Consider the following 12,213-nt stretch of genomic DNA (forward strand, 5'->3'; position numbering starts at 1 on the left):
TGGTCCATGAGAACATTTTAATGAATGTCGACTCTAACTATTATTATTATGTATTTATTTTAATTTTCTTTAGGTTTCACGATAGTCTTGTGAAATAGCCATTATTTCCCTCATTTATATATTGAAGACTCCAAGATTTTATGAAGATTAATAAATGTTTTTTTTAATGAAATGCATTCTACCTCAAACTGAAATTCCATCCAGCAATCATAACCAAGTTGCCATAAAATGTGTGCCAATTGTAAATTTCAGCAGATAGCTGATATCAGGGTCAGGGAGGCAGCCAGAGGTCAACCAAAGGAAAGAATGTTTCCAATCCTACCATCTGCTATATGCTCACTAAGTTCCTTCCATCTTTACATTTCTATAAATTCTTTTAATATTTTACTTATAAATAATTTATAATATTATGATTTAGTACTATTAATAGTATTATTAGCATTAAAACTAAATCATATTACTTAGTATTTACAATAATAGCTATCTTTTGCTGAGTGCATATGCACCAAGTGCTAAGCATTTCACCTGCGCTAACCTAAGAGGAAGGTTTAAGCCTAACTTTCTTTATAGATGATTTAAACTTAGGCTCAGAGAAATAATTTATCACAATCATAAAGACAGATAAATGCCTGAGCCAAGATTCAAACTCCCATGTAGTTCCAAAGCCCATGATCTTGTCAGAAAGGAATTAGAGTTGTTTGATTTTCTTCCGCAGAATTACCTGGGCACTTTAAAAATCAATTTTATGATCAATGAAATGCTTAGTATGATGAACTAGAAACACTGACTAGAGATAGAAGACCTACCAACCACATTGAACTTCCCAGTGAGTCAGTAAAGAAGACATTTAACTATACCAAGTTCATCCATCAAATGAGAAATGAACTAGAACAATCCCCAAGGTCCCTATAACATTCTGAAAGTCAGCAAGCTCCTCTCCCTTAGACTAGGTGCTCCTCAGGGGAAAGCATATAATATGCAGCCTCCAGAACTGTGGGGAAATAAATTTCTGTTATTTGAGCCACCCAGACTGTAGTACTTACTAGTAGTTATGGAAGCATCAACAAATTAATGCAATAGGTATCAGGATACCTACTAACTGTACAAGTCTGTCTCAAGCTTAAGAATAAAAACAGAACTCCTGTGCACTGTTGGTGGGAATGCAAATTGGTGCAGTCACTATGGGAAACAGTATAGAGATTCCTTAAAAAACTAAAATGTTAGATGATAAAAAGACAACAAAGAATTATGGCACATAGAATGTGAATAATAAATTGCAATACTTATAATTAGGTTGAACCATTTGAAATGGCTGATACTTGGTTATTTTTGTTCTATCAAATGGCAGTTCCACATGGCTTAGCTTATTGTTGCAAAGAGGCTGAGAGCACAGTGGTTAAGAACCAGGATGTTTGGGCTAGAGCCCTACCTCTGTGACTCACTAGCAAGTCACAGAACTTTTCTAATTCAGTCCCTTAGCTGCAAAATTTAAATATCTACTCCATAGGATGGATGAAAGATTAAATAAATTAACACAAAACTTTTAAATTAATGCCTGATACTTAGCTCTCAATAAATGTAATGTTATTGATATTATTAATAATGAAATGAAGAAGGTACATTTGAAAATCTCTGAACTTAACTCCAACACCCAATTCTATGCTGTTTTGGATGGTGTTGATAAAAGAGGATTATACAGGGGCCATTTACCTGTATAAAACAAAGAGGTTAAACATTAAGTGCTAAAATACTGTAGAATCAGGAATTATTTAAATAAAAATGTCTCATATTTCCTTAACAATTTGTCTGAGAAAAGTCTGAAACAACTGGAATACTGAAAATATGTTACGTTGGGGATAAATTAGTACTTTTCCTTAACTTCTTAAATTACTAAACGTCTTTAAGTATCATTTCACATAAGATGAAAAGCTAGAGGTCTATTATGTATAGAGCTTAATAGGTTCTTGCACAGGTTCATAGAGTTGTTCATTGTAAGAGACTAAGTATTGGACTGACAGGATGAACAGATCAGAATGGTAACAAACCGACTAATTGAGTGACTGATAGTCAGCAAATCACTTCAACCTCATTTTTCTATTTGGGAAACTGAGGAAGAAATCTAAGATATTAAAGCTCTTCTAAACCTAAAAGTCTATGAGTCTCTCTCTCTCTCTCTCTCTCTCTCTCTCTCTCTCTCTCTCTATATATATATATATATATATATATATATATACATATATATATACATATATATGTATATATGTTATTGATTTTCTTACAGAGAGGAAGGGAGAGAGATAGAGAGCCAGAAACATCGATGAGAGAGAAACATCGATCAGCCGCCTCCTGCACATCTCCTACTGGGGATGTGCCCGCAACCAACGTACATGCCCTTGACCGGAATCGAACCTGGGACCCTTCGGTCCACAGGCTGACACTCTATCCACTGAGCCAAACCGGTTTCGGCGAGTCTCTATTTTAAAAAATATATTTTATTGATATTTTTACAGAGAGGAAGGTAGAGGGATAGAGAATTAGAAACATTGATCAGCTGCCTCCTGCACACCCCCTACTGGGGATGTGCCTGCAACCAAGGTACATGCCCTTGACCTGAATCCAACCTGGGACCCTTGAGTCCGCAGGCTGACGCTCTATCCACTGAGCCAAACAGGTTAGGGCAAGTCTCTATTTTAAACAGATTAAGAATATAATGATGGCATCAAAGTAATACAACCTATTTTGCCTGTCAATAAATAGGAAGTAAATTATTTTCAAACAACAGAATATTAAAAAATAAAAGGAAACAAAAAATACACTTAGTTAAAAATATCCTAAATTGAAACCACAGTACAGTATTCTGTGCAATAAAGGGGGAAAAATTAATGATCAAGCCTTTTCTGAAATTGATAGGAGGCATATATTCCTTCTCAGCAGAATTCAAGCTGCCTAGGCTAGCACTGAAAACAATACTAACTTAAAATCTTAGGTCCATTGGTCCTTAGACTCCATTCTCTGACCTTAAGAAACTTACATGACATCAGATTTCTGTCTCTGAAATATGTTAATTATGATATAACTTCTAGGTCTCTTGAGAGGGTAAATTAGTTAATGTTTCTAAGTCACTTAAAGGATAATGATTGACCAGAGAAAGATCATCATTGTGAAATCAGAAAAACAAAACACTCAATGCTCAAGACATTCTTCTAATTAACATAGGTATCTCAATAAGAGCTTTAAAAAACTGATCTTTAAAAAATGATCTTCATGACCATGACCATGTAGAAGATCTAAAATAATAACTGCAAGGCAAAGCAAAAACAATTTACATTCTCATTATGGCATTATAAGAATAAGTAGGTTAAAAGTGAACAGTTTATATACATATGTTAGCTTTGGGGGAAAGATATAAAACCAAGGCACATTGAATCTGGTATCATAAAACTCATTCTCTTCTCCAATTAAAATGTTTATATCAATTAAGTGATATCCTTTAATTGTTAAAATGTCAGAAATACAACTCAAATAGGTGACTATAAATGTGAAGGTTTCTATAAATAGTATTCTCAGTTAAATTGCTTTGACATTTCAAAAAATTTAACAAATTAATGTTTTAGAGTTGGTCACAACACATTAGTTCTTTCATTAAAGTACAAGCAACTACATTTTCCAACACTTGAAAATAAATAAATCGCAAAAATGGATTTAATCTTAAGTAATCAATGGAGTCTTTTATTTAAAAAGTAATGTTCCCCGATAAATGGAATTTTTAAAATAGTTGCTATAGGAAGATGGAGGAAGTTACTGTTTGGTTTGTTCATTTGTTTGAATGTTGCTTTGACTTTCCTCAAAGGATTGTTTTTCCCTCTTACATAATTCTAAGATTCCAATATTCACAGCATGTCATAATTAAACATCTTCTAGAAAGTACACAGTCTGATTAGCACATTAACTCAGGCATAAACCAGCCGTGACCATGCTGCTCCAGGACTCGGTCAAATCAGACTGGGAAAGAACAATCATGATGAAACTGGACATATTAATTCCAATATTATTTTATCTTCCATCACTTAAGATCTTCTTTTCCCTGTCAGTTCTTTTTTTTTTTTAAATATATTTGTATTGATTTCAGGGAGGAAGGGAGAGGGAGATATAGAAACATCAATGATGAGAATCATTGATCAGCTGCCTCCTGCACACCCTACACCAGGGACTGAGCCTGCAACCCAGGCATATGCCCTGACCAGGAATCAAACAATGACCTCTGGGTTCATAGGTCGACAATCAAGCACTGAACCATACCAGCTGGACTCCTTGTCAGTTCTTACTCTTTAATTTTGGTGAGAACAGTCTCTTAGCCTACTAGTAATAAAAATGGCTATCTCATGAATGGATTAGAACACTGTGGTACATCTACACAATGGAATACTATGCTGCTGTAAAAAAGAAGGAACTCTTACCATTTGCAACAGCATGGATGGAGCTGGAGAGCATTATGCTAAGCGAAATAAGCCAGTCAATGAAGGAAAAATACCACAGGATCTCACTCATTCAGGGATAATAAAGACCATTATAAACTTACGAACAATAATAGATACAGAGGCAGAGCTGCCTCAAACTGATTGTCAAACTGCAGCAGGAAGGTCAGGGAGGGTTGGGGGGCAGGAGGGAGGGGGGTAAGAGATCAACTGAAGAACTTGTATGCATGCATATAAGCATAGCCAATGGACATAAGGCACTGAGGGGTAGGGGAGGCCAGGGGATTGTCAACGGCGGGGGGGGGGGGGGGGGGGGGAAAGGACACATATGTAATACCCTTTGTAATACTTTAAGCAATAAAACAATAAAAAAATGGCTATCTCAGTTCTGAAAATTAAATACCTTTACCTTCATTCTCAAAGGCTCCCATCACCAGATTAGGGAAAAGTCAGAGATGTTTTTACAGTTACATGTCAATAACTAAAGCCCACAACTTACCGTCCAATATCAGCTCCTATTTTGAAGAGGGAGAGCAAGAGGACTACCTATATTCTGATGTCTTTTTATTGAACTGAGTTTTGGCTTGGTGCTTGCTTTCAAGCAGAATAAGTGCATATGGCCATGAGGGTGAGAATTTCTTCCCCACAGTCTACACTGTGCTGCCCAAAATGGTGGCCACTAGCCATAGATGGCTGTTGAGCATGTAAAATATGTGTAGAGCCATCAAGGAACTAAATTTTTAATTTTATAAATGTTATTAACATAAATTAAAATTTAAAAGCTGATAATCATTTGTGTTATTGGAAAAGCTTTAAATGTGTCTGGAACAACTTGAATATGGGAATCCACTCTAACATCTATAAAAGTTTCTGATTTCTAAACATCTGTCAAGTATTTCTGATGAAAACTTACTGACTGAACTGTGACGGGCATATGTGTAAAGCTATATTTCAAAGAATTAACAAACAAAAATAATATAAGATGCCTAATTAATAAATTTTTTCAAATAAATATTTTAAGTTACGTATGACTCATGCTATATTTCTACTGGGCAGCACAAATAATGAATAAATACTAACCAGTGGCATAAGTATCTGAGATGGGCCAGTGAAGCGGTTTAGAAAATCTGTGTAGTATGAGAAAGAAGCAAAAGGCCAGACAGCATTGCGTTCAAATCTGAGGGACTTGAGCAAGTCATTCTGTTTCCTTAGCCTGTATTGCTCCATGTGTAAAATGGGAAGAATAGTTTCCTGGCTTAAACTAAATATTTATAAAGTTATAAAGTGCCCGGTTTATCATCGGTTTAAATAAACTGCTGAATAAATAGTTTTGCAATGGAAATCAGAGACTTCAAACAACTACTAAGAATCACCCGCTTCTCAGTGTCAATGAATACTGCCTCTGACACATACATTGCGAGACCTAGAAAGGAAACACTACAGAAATCCTCTGCATGAGCTTACGGGCAGGCTGAAGTCTTGATGAGTGAAAAGTAAAAGCCTGTCATCGGTTGGTCCTTCTGGCCATGCAGATCTTTCAGGGCACTTTGCAGCTAGCTGACAAGAAGAAGCAACTTTTCTTAGGCACTACTAGCCTCCTCTGACAGTTTCCTCCGCTTCACTCCAGCAGACATTATCTTTGGTACTTAAGAGTCAGTCATTTTAACCCAGAAAAGTATAAATGATAAATCAAGAAAATCTGACCCACTTGAGAGATTAACAAATATTTCACAGTGAACAACCAATGTTTCTTTAATGAATGGAAGAACTGATGAAGGACTGCAGCAAGGTCTGCCTCCATTGAACGCATTGCACTGGGCCACCCAACTCCCACTTACCCCCAACATCTGGTGGAGGTAGTGGTACTCTGGCCCTTGGTTATACTGCAGGAAGGTTTTCCAGAAAAGCAGGACGTTCAGGGCCAGCCAGATCAGCTAAATCACACAAAAGGAGAGAGAAAACAAAAAGTAAACATAAACATGACCTGATGAATGGAAACCTGAAGTACATTCCTTGGACACAATACTTTCAATGGAACCTCAATTAGTAACAGCGGAAAGCAATCTGAAAACCACTCCAAGAAAAACACATCTGACCTCACTCAGCCCCTGCACCCAAGAGGAAGCATTTGGGCTGTCAACAGGTCTCCTGGATGATCTGCAGACATCCCTTGCTTGCAGGGCAAAAACGGGACTCAGAAATGAGTGATAGCACCCGGTCCCTGGCGATGTGTATTGTTAAAATACACCATCAAGCGGAAGCATTCTGGGCAGAGAGCAAAGAAGGGACGATGTTTAAAGGGTTAAGAAAAAGCTGAGTTCATTACAGTGATCCCTTCTCCCTTCCTCCACAGCCGCTCACCCCTCGGGGCAGAGGAAAGGTCTCTGGCTTTTTGCAGAAAGGGTGGCATCTTTATGATCTCCGGGTAGTAACTGCGGGAAGTTTTCTGAGTTGAGAATGTTCGAATTCGAGGCAAAACTTCCACTTCCAGCCTCCCACCCGCGCACGCTCGGAGAATGAATCAAAATCTCTCCAGGAGAGACCAAACGCGGGGACAGCCTGCCCGCCATCCTACCAGGCAGAGGTGTTTAACCCCTTCGTTGTCCAGCCAGCTCCTCCAGGACACAGCCATGCCGCCCCGCTGCGCCGAGCTCGCCGCCCGCCGGCCCGGGAAGGAGCGGCGGCGGCCGGGGCCGTGGGTACAGGAGCGCGGGCGGGGGCGGGCCGGGCGGGAGGCGGAGGGCGGTGGTCAGAGACCGAGTGGAAGCGCGAGGCCGGCGCGGAGCCAGCCCGGGCGGGGTCTGCGCCCCGGGTGAGCCGGGTCTTCCGGGCGCCGCGGCTGCGGCTCCAGACGCAGCGGGTCTGCGCGGGCCACTCGGCGGCCCCGGCCCCGGCCCCGCTCCGAGCGCGCGCTCCCCGGCCCCTTTGTCTGGGGCGAGCCCGTTGTTGTGGCGGCTGCTGCTCAGGATGTCCCGGCCGGGAGCTGGGAGCTGGGAGTTGGGAGGCGGCCCGAGCCCAGCCTGCCCCGCTCGGAAAGACAAGATGCGGAGAAAGATTCTCCTGCTTCACGCGGGGACCTGGCCTGCCTTCTCCTACTTCTTTCTGACAGGTCGTTTTCCAAAAAAGTTCAACTCAAAGAGCCTTGGTAGCGACACGAAGGCCGGAAATAGCCTTTTGTGTACGAGCGTCCCCCTTCTCCTGCCCACGCTCAGCAACTCACACCTAAAGCCTCCCTCCACCCTCCTCTTCTTTGTCCTCCATCCCTACCCCAACCCACACTGATGCAAAGCTTTTAAGAAAATTCTGAACTGAAAAAAAAGATCAGAGGATGGATGGTTAAAGCGGATGTGATTCTCAGGGGCTTTAGGGAAGCTCAGATTTGCTCTGTTTAGGAATTCACATTTCACTACCTCGTGTCAGAGTTCCTTTAGTAACAGGAATCCTCTCAAACTTGTATCAGCGGCCCGGTGAGGGGTGAGAAGAGTGTGGATTGACACGGGGGTCTTACACTGCATTATCAGTGATAAGGAGTATTAGTGTTAGGGAAGAGGAAAAAAGTATTCATGTAGAAGAATACTTGGTGAAAAATAAGTGTTCAATAAATGTTTGTTACATAGGGAACTTGCCAGCATGGAAAACTAACAAGTGGTGGAAAGAGTAAATCATTTGTAGCCTAATCCCATGGCTTTCAAGCTTTTTTTCTTTTTTTAAACAAAATACACTTTACAACACATACATAATATAAAATTGAAACTAAAATGTCACAAAATCATGCTTCCTTTGCCAAATGCATTGTGCTTATCTCATTTAATTCCATGAGCTGATTAATGACTGATTTAATTCAAAACTTGAATGATCCATATCAAATCCTAGTTACATTTTACCAAGTTCTCTTTCTAATGGTCTGTCCTCTCTTTTTGATATATGGCTTTCTTGTGTCATACATGATTAAATCCTGAAAACTGCCTCAAATCTTTCTGGAGTAAGAGAGTATATTATTTGTAAATAGTATTCTGCTCTTATTAAGCATGTGATGCCTCAAGGGCCAGGAAAAGAGCACACAGAGAACCCAAGAGGTATCACCACTGGAGGAAATTCTGGGACACACTGGTGCTCCTCAAATTACACCCCTAAGTAACCATTCAGGGCTATAATTTCAATAGACAGGAGGTGGGAGGGTCTACAAAATGGGTTGGTTCTTGTCATGAGTTGAGAGGAGTGAAGCAATTGAAGAATAGAATAAAAGACAATTTTAAAATGTCACCTACTTCCAGGATAAAGGAAATAAAAGAATCTAGTTCTTACTGTATACAAAGTGTCAGGCCCTGTCCTTGTTACTTCATATACAAAATCTCACTTAATTCTCACAATAGCCACGTGGATGTCAGTGGTACCGCTTGAAAGGTAAGGAAACTGAAGCTAAAAGAGATTAAGGAACTTTCTTGAGGAGGTAGGGAAAAGGGGAGATGTTGGTCAAAGGGTACAAACTTCCAGTTATAAAATGAAGAAGTTCAGGAAATCTAATGTACAGCATGGTGATTATAGTTAACTGTATTATATACTTGAAAATTGTGAAGAGAGTAGGTCCTACATGTTCTCATCACAAAAAAACCAATGGTGACAATGTGAGATGATGGAAGTGTTAGCTAAAGCTAGGATGGTAATCATATCACAAAATATGTGTATCGAGCAGCACATTGTTGCTTGTCAATAATCTCAATAAAGCTGGAAAAAGTATTATGTTCACTGGAATAATAATATTGCAATAAAGATGAAAAAATAAATAAAAAGAGAAAGACACTTGCCTGAAAGGATAAAACAGTATTTGCTTATATCTCAAACAACCCCAAAACAGATACTTTTATGAAACCCTTTTGTCAAATGACAGAATGCTAAACAAATGTTGATTAGTTATACGTATCACTATTATTTTATAGGAGGCCTGTAAGAGGGGCCCAAGATCCAACTGTTTCTGTTGCCGTACAAGGAAACAATACTGGAAGGTAGCCCCAGGAGACAGAGCTATTGCCTTATTGTATAGGAACTCTCATTATTGAGTTTCTTCTCAATATAATGTTCTGTAGGCCAGATAGTATAGTGCAAGTAGTTAATACTGTCATCCCCAAGATGGGAAGGGCTGTTCTTGAACGCAATGAGGAGAGAGCTCTGCAGCTATACCAGTATTCCAAAATGCATAATGAAAAATATTACACTTTTGTCCGGAAAAGACTTCGTAGGAAAAAAAAACCAAATGACAAATACCTTTCTCTTGGTTGAAATAATGGTAAGAGAATAGTAATCATCCTATGCTGCTGATCAACTCTGGCAGTGAGAGATGTTATTAATCTATTGTTTATGGTTTAATAAACACAGAAGTTTTCTGTTTTTGGTAGACAGTGTCCTTCAACGCATGAAATCCACGAGAAAAAAAAATTGTTTGTCTTTTATTAGTCTGCTTCTTTATTTGTCAGCTCAGAAACATCTCTTTCTCATGAAGCTTTTTCTAACCCACCTCTCCTCAATCTCACACAGACCCTTCCTGTCATCCCTGCATTCTTCAGTGTGTCCAAAAGACACTACACACGTGATTACTACAGAAGAGAAAGAGTTCCTCCGCCTGGAGCCAGCAGAGTCACACACTGAATATGAAGGAATGCAGTGGAGAAATATTGGCTATTTCATTATGAACTAGAGGCTCAGTGCATGAAATTCATGCACAGGGGTTGGGGGAGGGGGCCCCTCAGCCTGGCCTGCACCCTCTCCAATCCAGAACCCCTTAGGGGATGTCCAACTTCTGGTTTAGGCCCGATCTGGATTGGGCCTAAACTGGCAGTCGGACATCCTTCTTGCAATCTGGGACTACTGGCTCCTAACCGTTCGCCTGCCTGCCTGCCTGATTGCCCCTAACCACCTCTGCCTGTCAGCCTGATCGCCCCCTAACTGCTTCCCCCTGCTGGCCTGATTGCCCCCTGACTGCTCCCTCCTACCAGCCTGATAACCCCTAACTGCTCTCCCTGCCAGCCTGATCACCCCTAACCACCTCTGCCTCAGCCCCCGCCACCGTGGCTTTGTCTGGAAGGACGTCCAGAAGATGTCTGGTCTAATTAGCATATTACCCTTTTGTTAATATAGATATTAATATAGATGGTGATACTCAGGAGAGCTGGAGGCTAACATTCCAAAGCCCAAACTACCAGATGGATGGTGTGTAGGTTACAGATTATATAGGGCAAAATCACAAGACACAAAATCACAAAGGTTTCAGGGTTGTGATGTCAGCTGATTGGTTAGAGGTGACATAAAAGTGTAATAATCATCTCTTCAGATCTTGGAGACAATTCTGAGGTCTTTTCTGGGTCCCTCTGCCCCACATCCTGAGAAAGTAGCCATGCCATCATTCCACATTAGGGCCTAGTAGTTGAAACATAAGTTAGGCCAAGATGTTATCTTTAGCCTGCCAATGATCTGGACTAAATGGCCATTAGTCTAGGTACCAGTTATTGTCTTCTGCTGGGGATGGAGTGGGGGGGGAGGGGGGTAGTTGCTGATTACCCAAGGAAAGGCTAGGTCTCTGAGGGATATATATACATGTTTATGTACGTATGTGTATGTATGTATGTATGTGTATATACATACATACACACATATATATACATATATATACACATACATACATACATACAGTGTCCCCCAAAAATGTATACACACAATGTCTGTAGATTCTATTACACTTTAAAAATGAAATGTATTTTAACAGTATCTTTATAATTACTCAAAGTGTATATACATTTTTGGGGGGCACACTCCCTCTGGGGGGTGGGGAGAGAGAGATGATTTCTAGACCTTAGGTTTAAAGTCATAAGGACCCTCCCTCATTTTTACTATCATTACTGCATATTTCACAGAGTAATTAGTTGTATGTATATGTGCGTCTACTTCTCCTCATCAACTGATCTCCTCGAGAACAAGGATCCTGCCTTATTCCATTTTAATCCAGGATCTCAGACAAAGACTAACACATAGCAAGAACTTAAAGAACGTTTATTAAATAAATGAATAGTGAAGTATATTGCCCTCTTTCTGTGCCTCTCACACTCTAGTTTCTCAAGTGTAACTTTCCAGTAATGTAAGAAAAGTTTCTTTTTAGCTTGATAATACTTAACTAGCAGAAAAGGACCCCTTGGTATGGTGTCACCTACAGCACAGGTCACAGGATATGCATTTGAGACCAGTGGGAACCTAGATTAGTTTCCTGCGGCTGCTGTAACTAATTATCACTGAGTGACTTAAAACAACAAAAATGCATTCTCTCACTGTTCCAGAGGCCAGAAGCCTGAAATCAGACCTCTGGCTCAAAATCAAGGTGGACAGGGCCACACTCCCTCCCGAGAGTCTAAGGGAGAATCTGCCTTGCCTCTTTCCGATCCTGGGGCTGCTGGCATACCTTGGCTTGTGGCTGCATCACCTCAGCGGTTGCATTGCCTTCTCCTCTTCTGTCTGTATGTACGTCAAATCATGAGCTCTCTCTCTCTTATAAGGACAGGTGTGATTGATTGCATTAGTGTCCCCCCAGATGATCCAAGATAATCTCCCCAGGTCAAGATCCTTAACTTAGTCACACCTACAAAAAAACCCTTTTCCTTATAAACTAACATTTACAGGTTCCTGGGAATAGGAACTGATATATTTGGGTGGTGATTTACTCAGCCTAGTACAGCCTCTAAATTGACTTAACTGA

At 40.2% G+C, this 12,213-nt stretch overlaps 1 protein-coding gene across 1 annotated transcript in view; it reads right to left on the reverse strand.

Annotated features, from left to right (window-relative positions):
- NOX4 (NADPH oxidase 4) overlaps positions 1-6,403 on the reverse strand; it is a 152,449-nt gene extending 146,046 nt beyond the window's left edge. Inside the window, exon 1 of the mRNA XM_081098394.1 lies at positions 6,314-6,403. Within this exon, the coding sequence (XP_080954520.1) occupies positions 6,314-6,322 (9 nt within the window). The 5' untranslated portion in view covers positions 6,323-6,403. The remainder of the gene's footprint in view (positions 1-6,313) is intronic.
- Positions 6,404-12,213: the final 5,810 nt, after the last annotated feature.

This window comes from Myotis nattereri, assembly GCF_964212035.1.
Source record: "Myotis nattereri genome assembly, chromosome: 9".
Classification (NCBI taxonomy): Eukaryota; Metazoa; Chordata; class Mammalia; order Chiroptera; family Vespertilionidae; genus Myotis; species Myotis nattereri.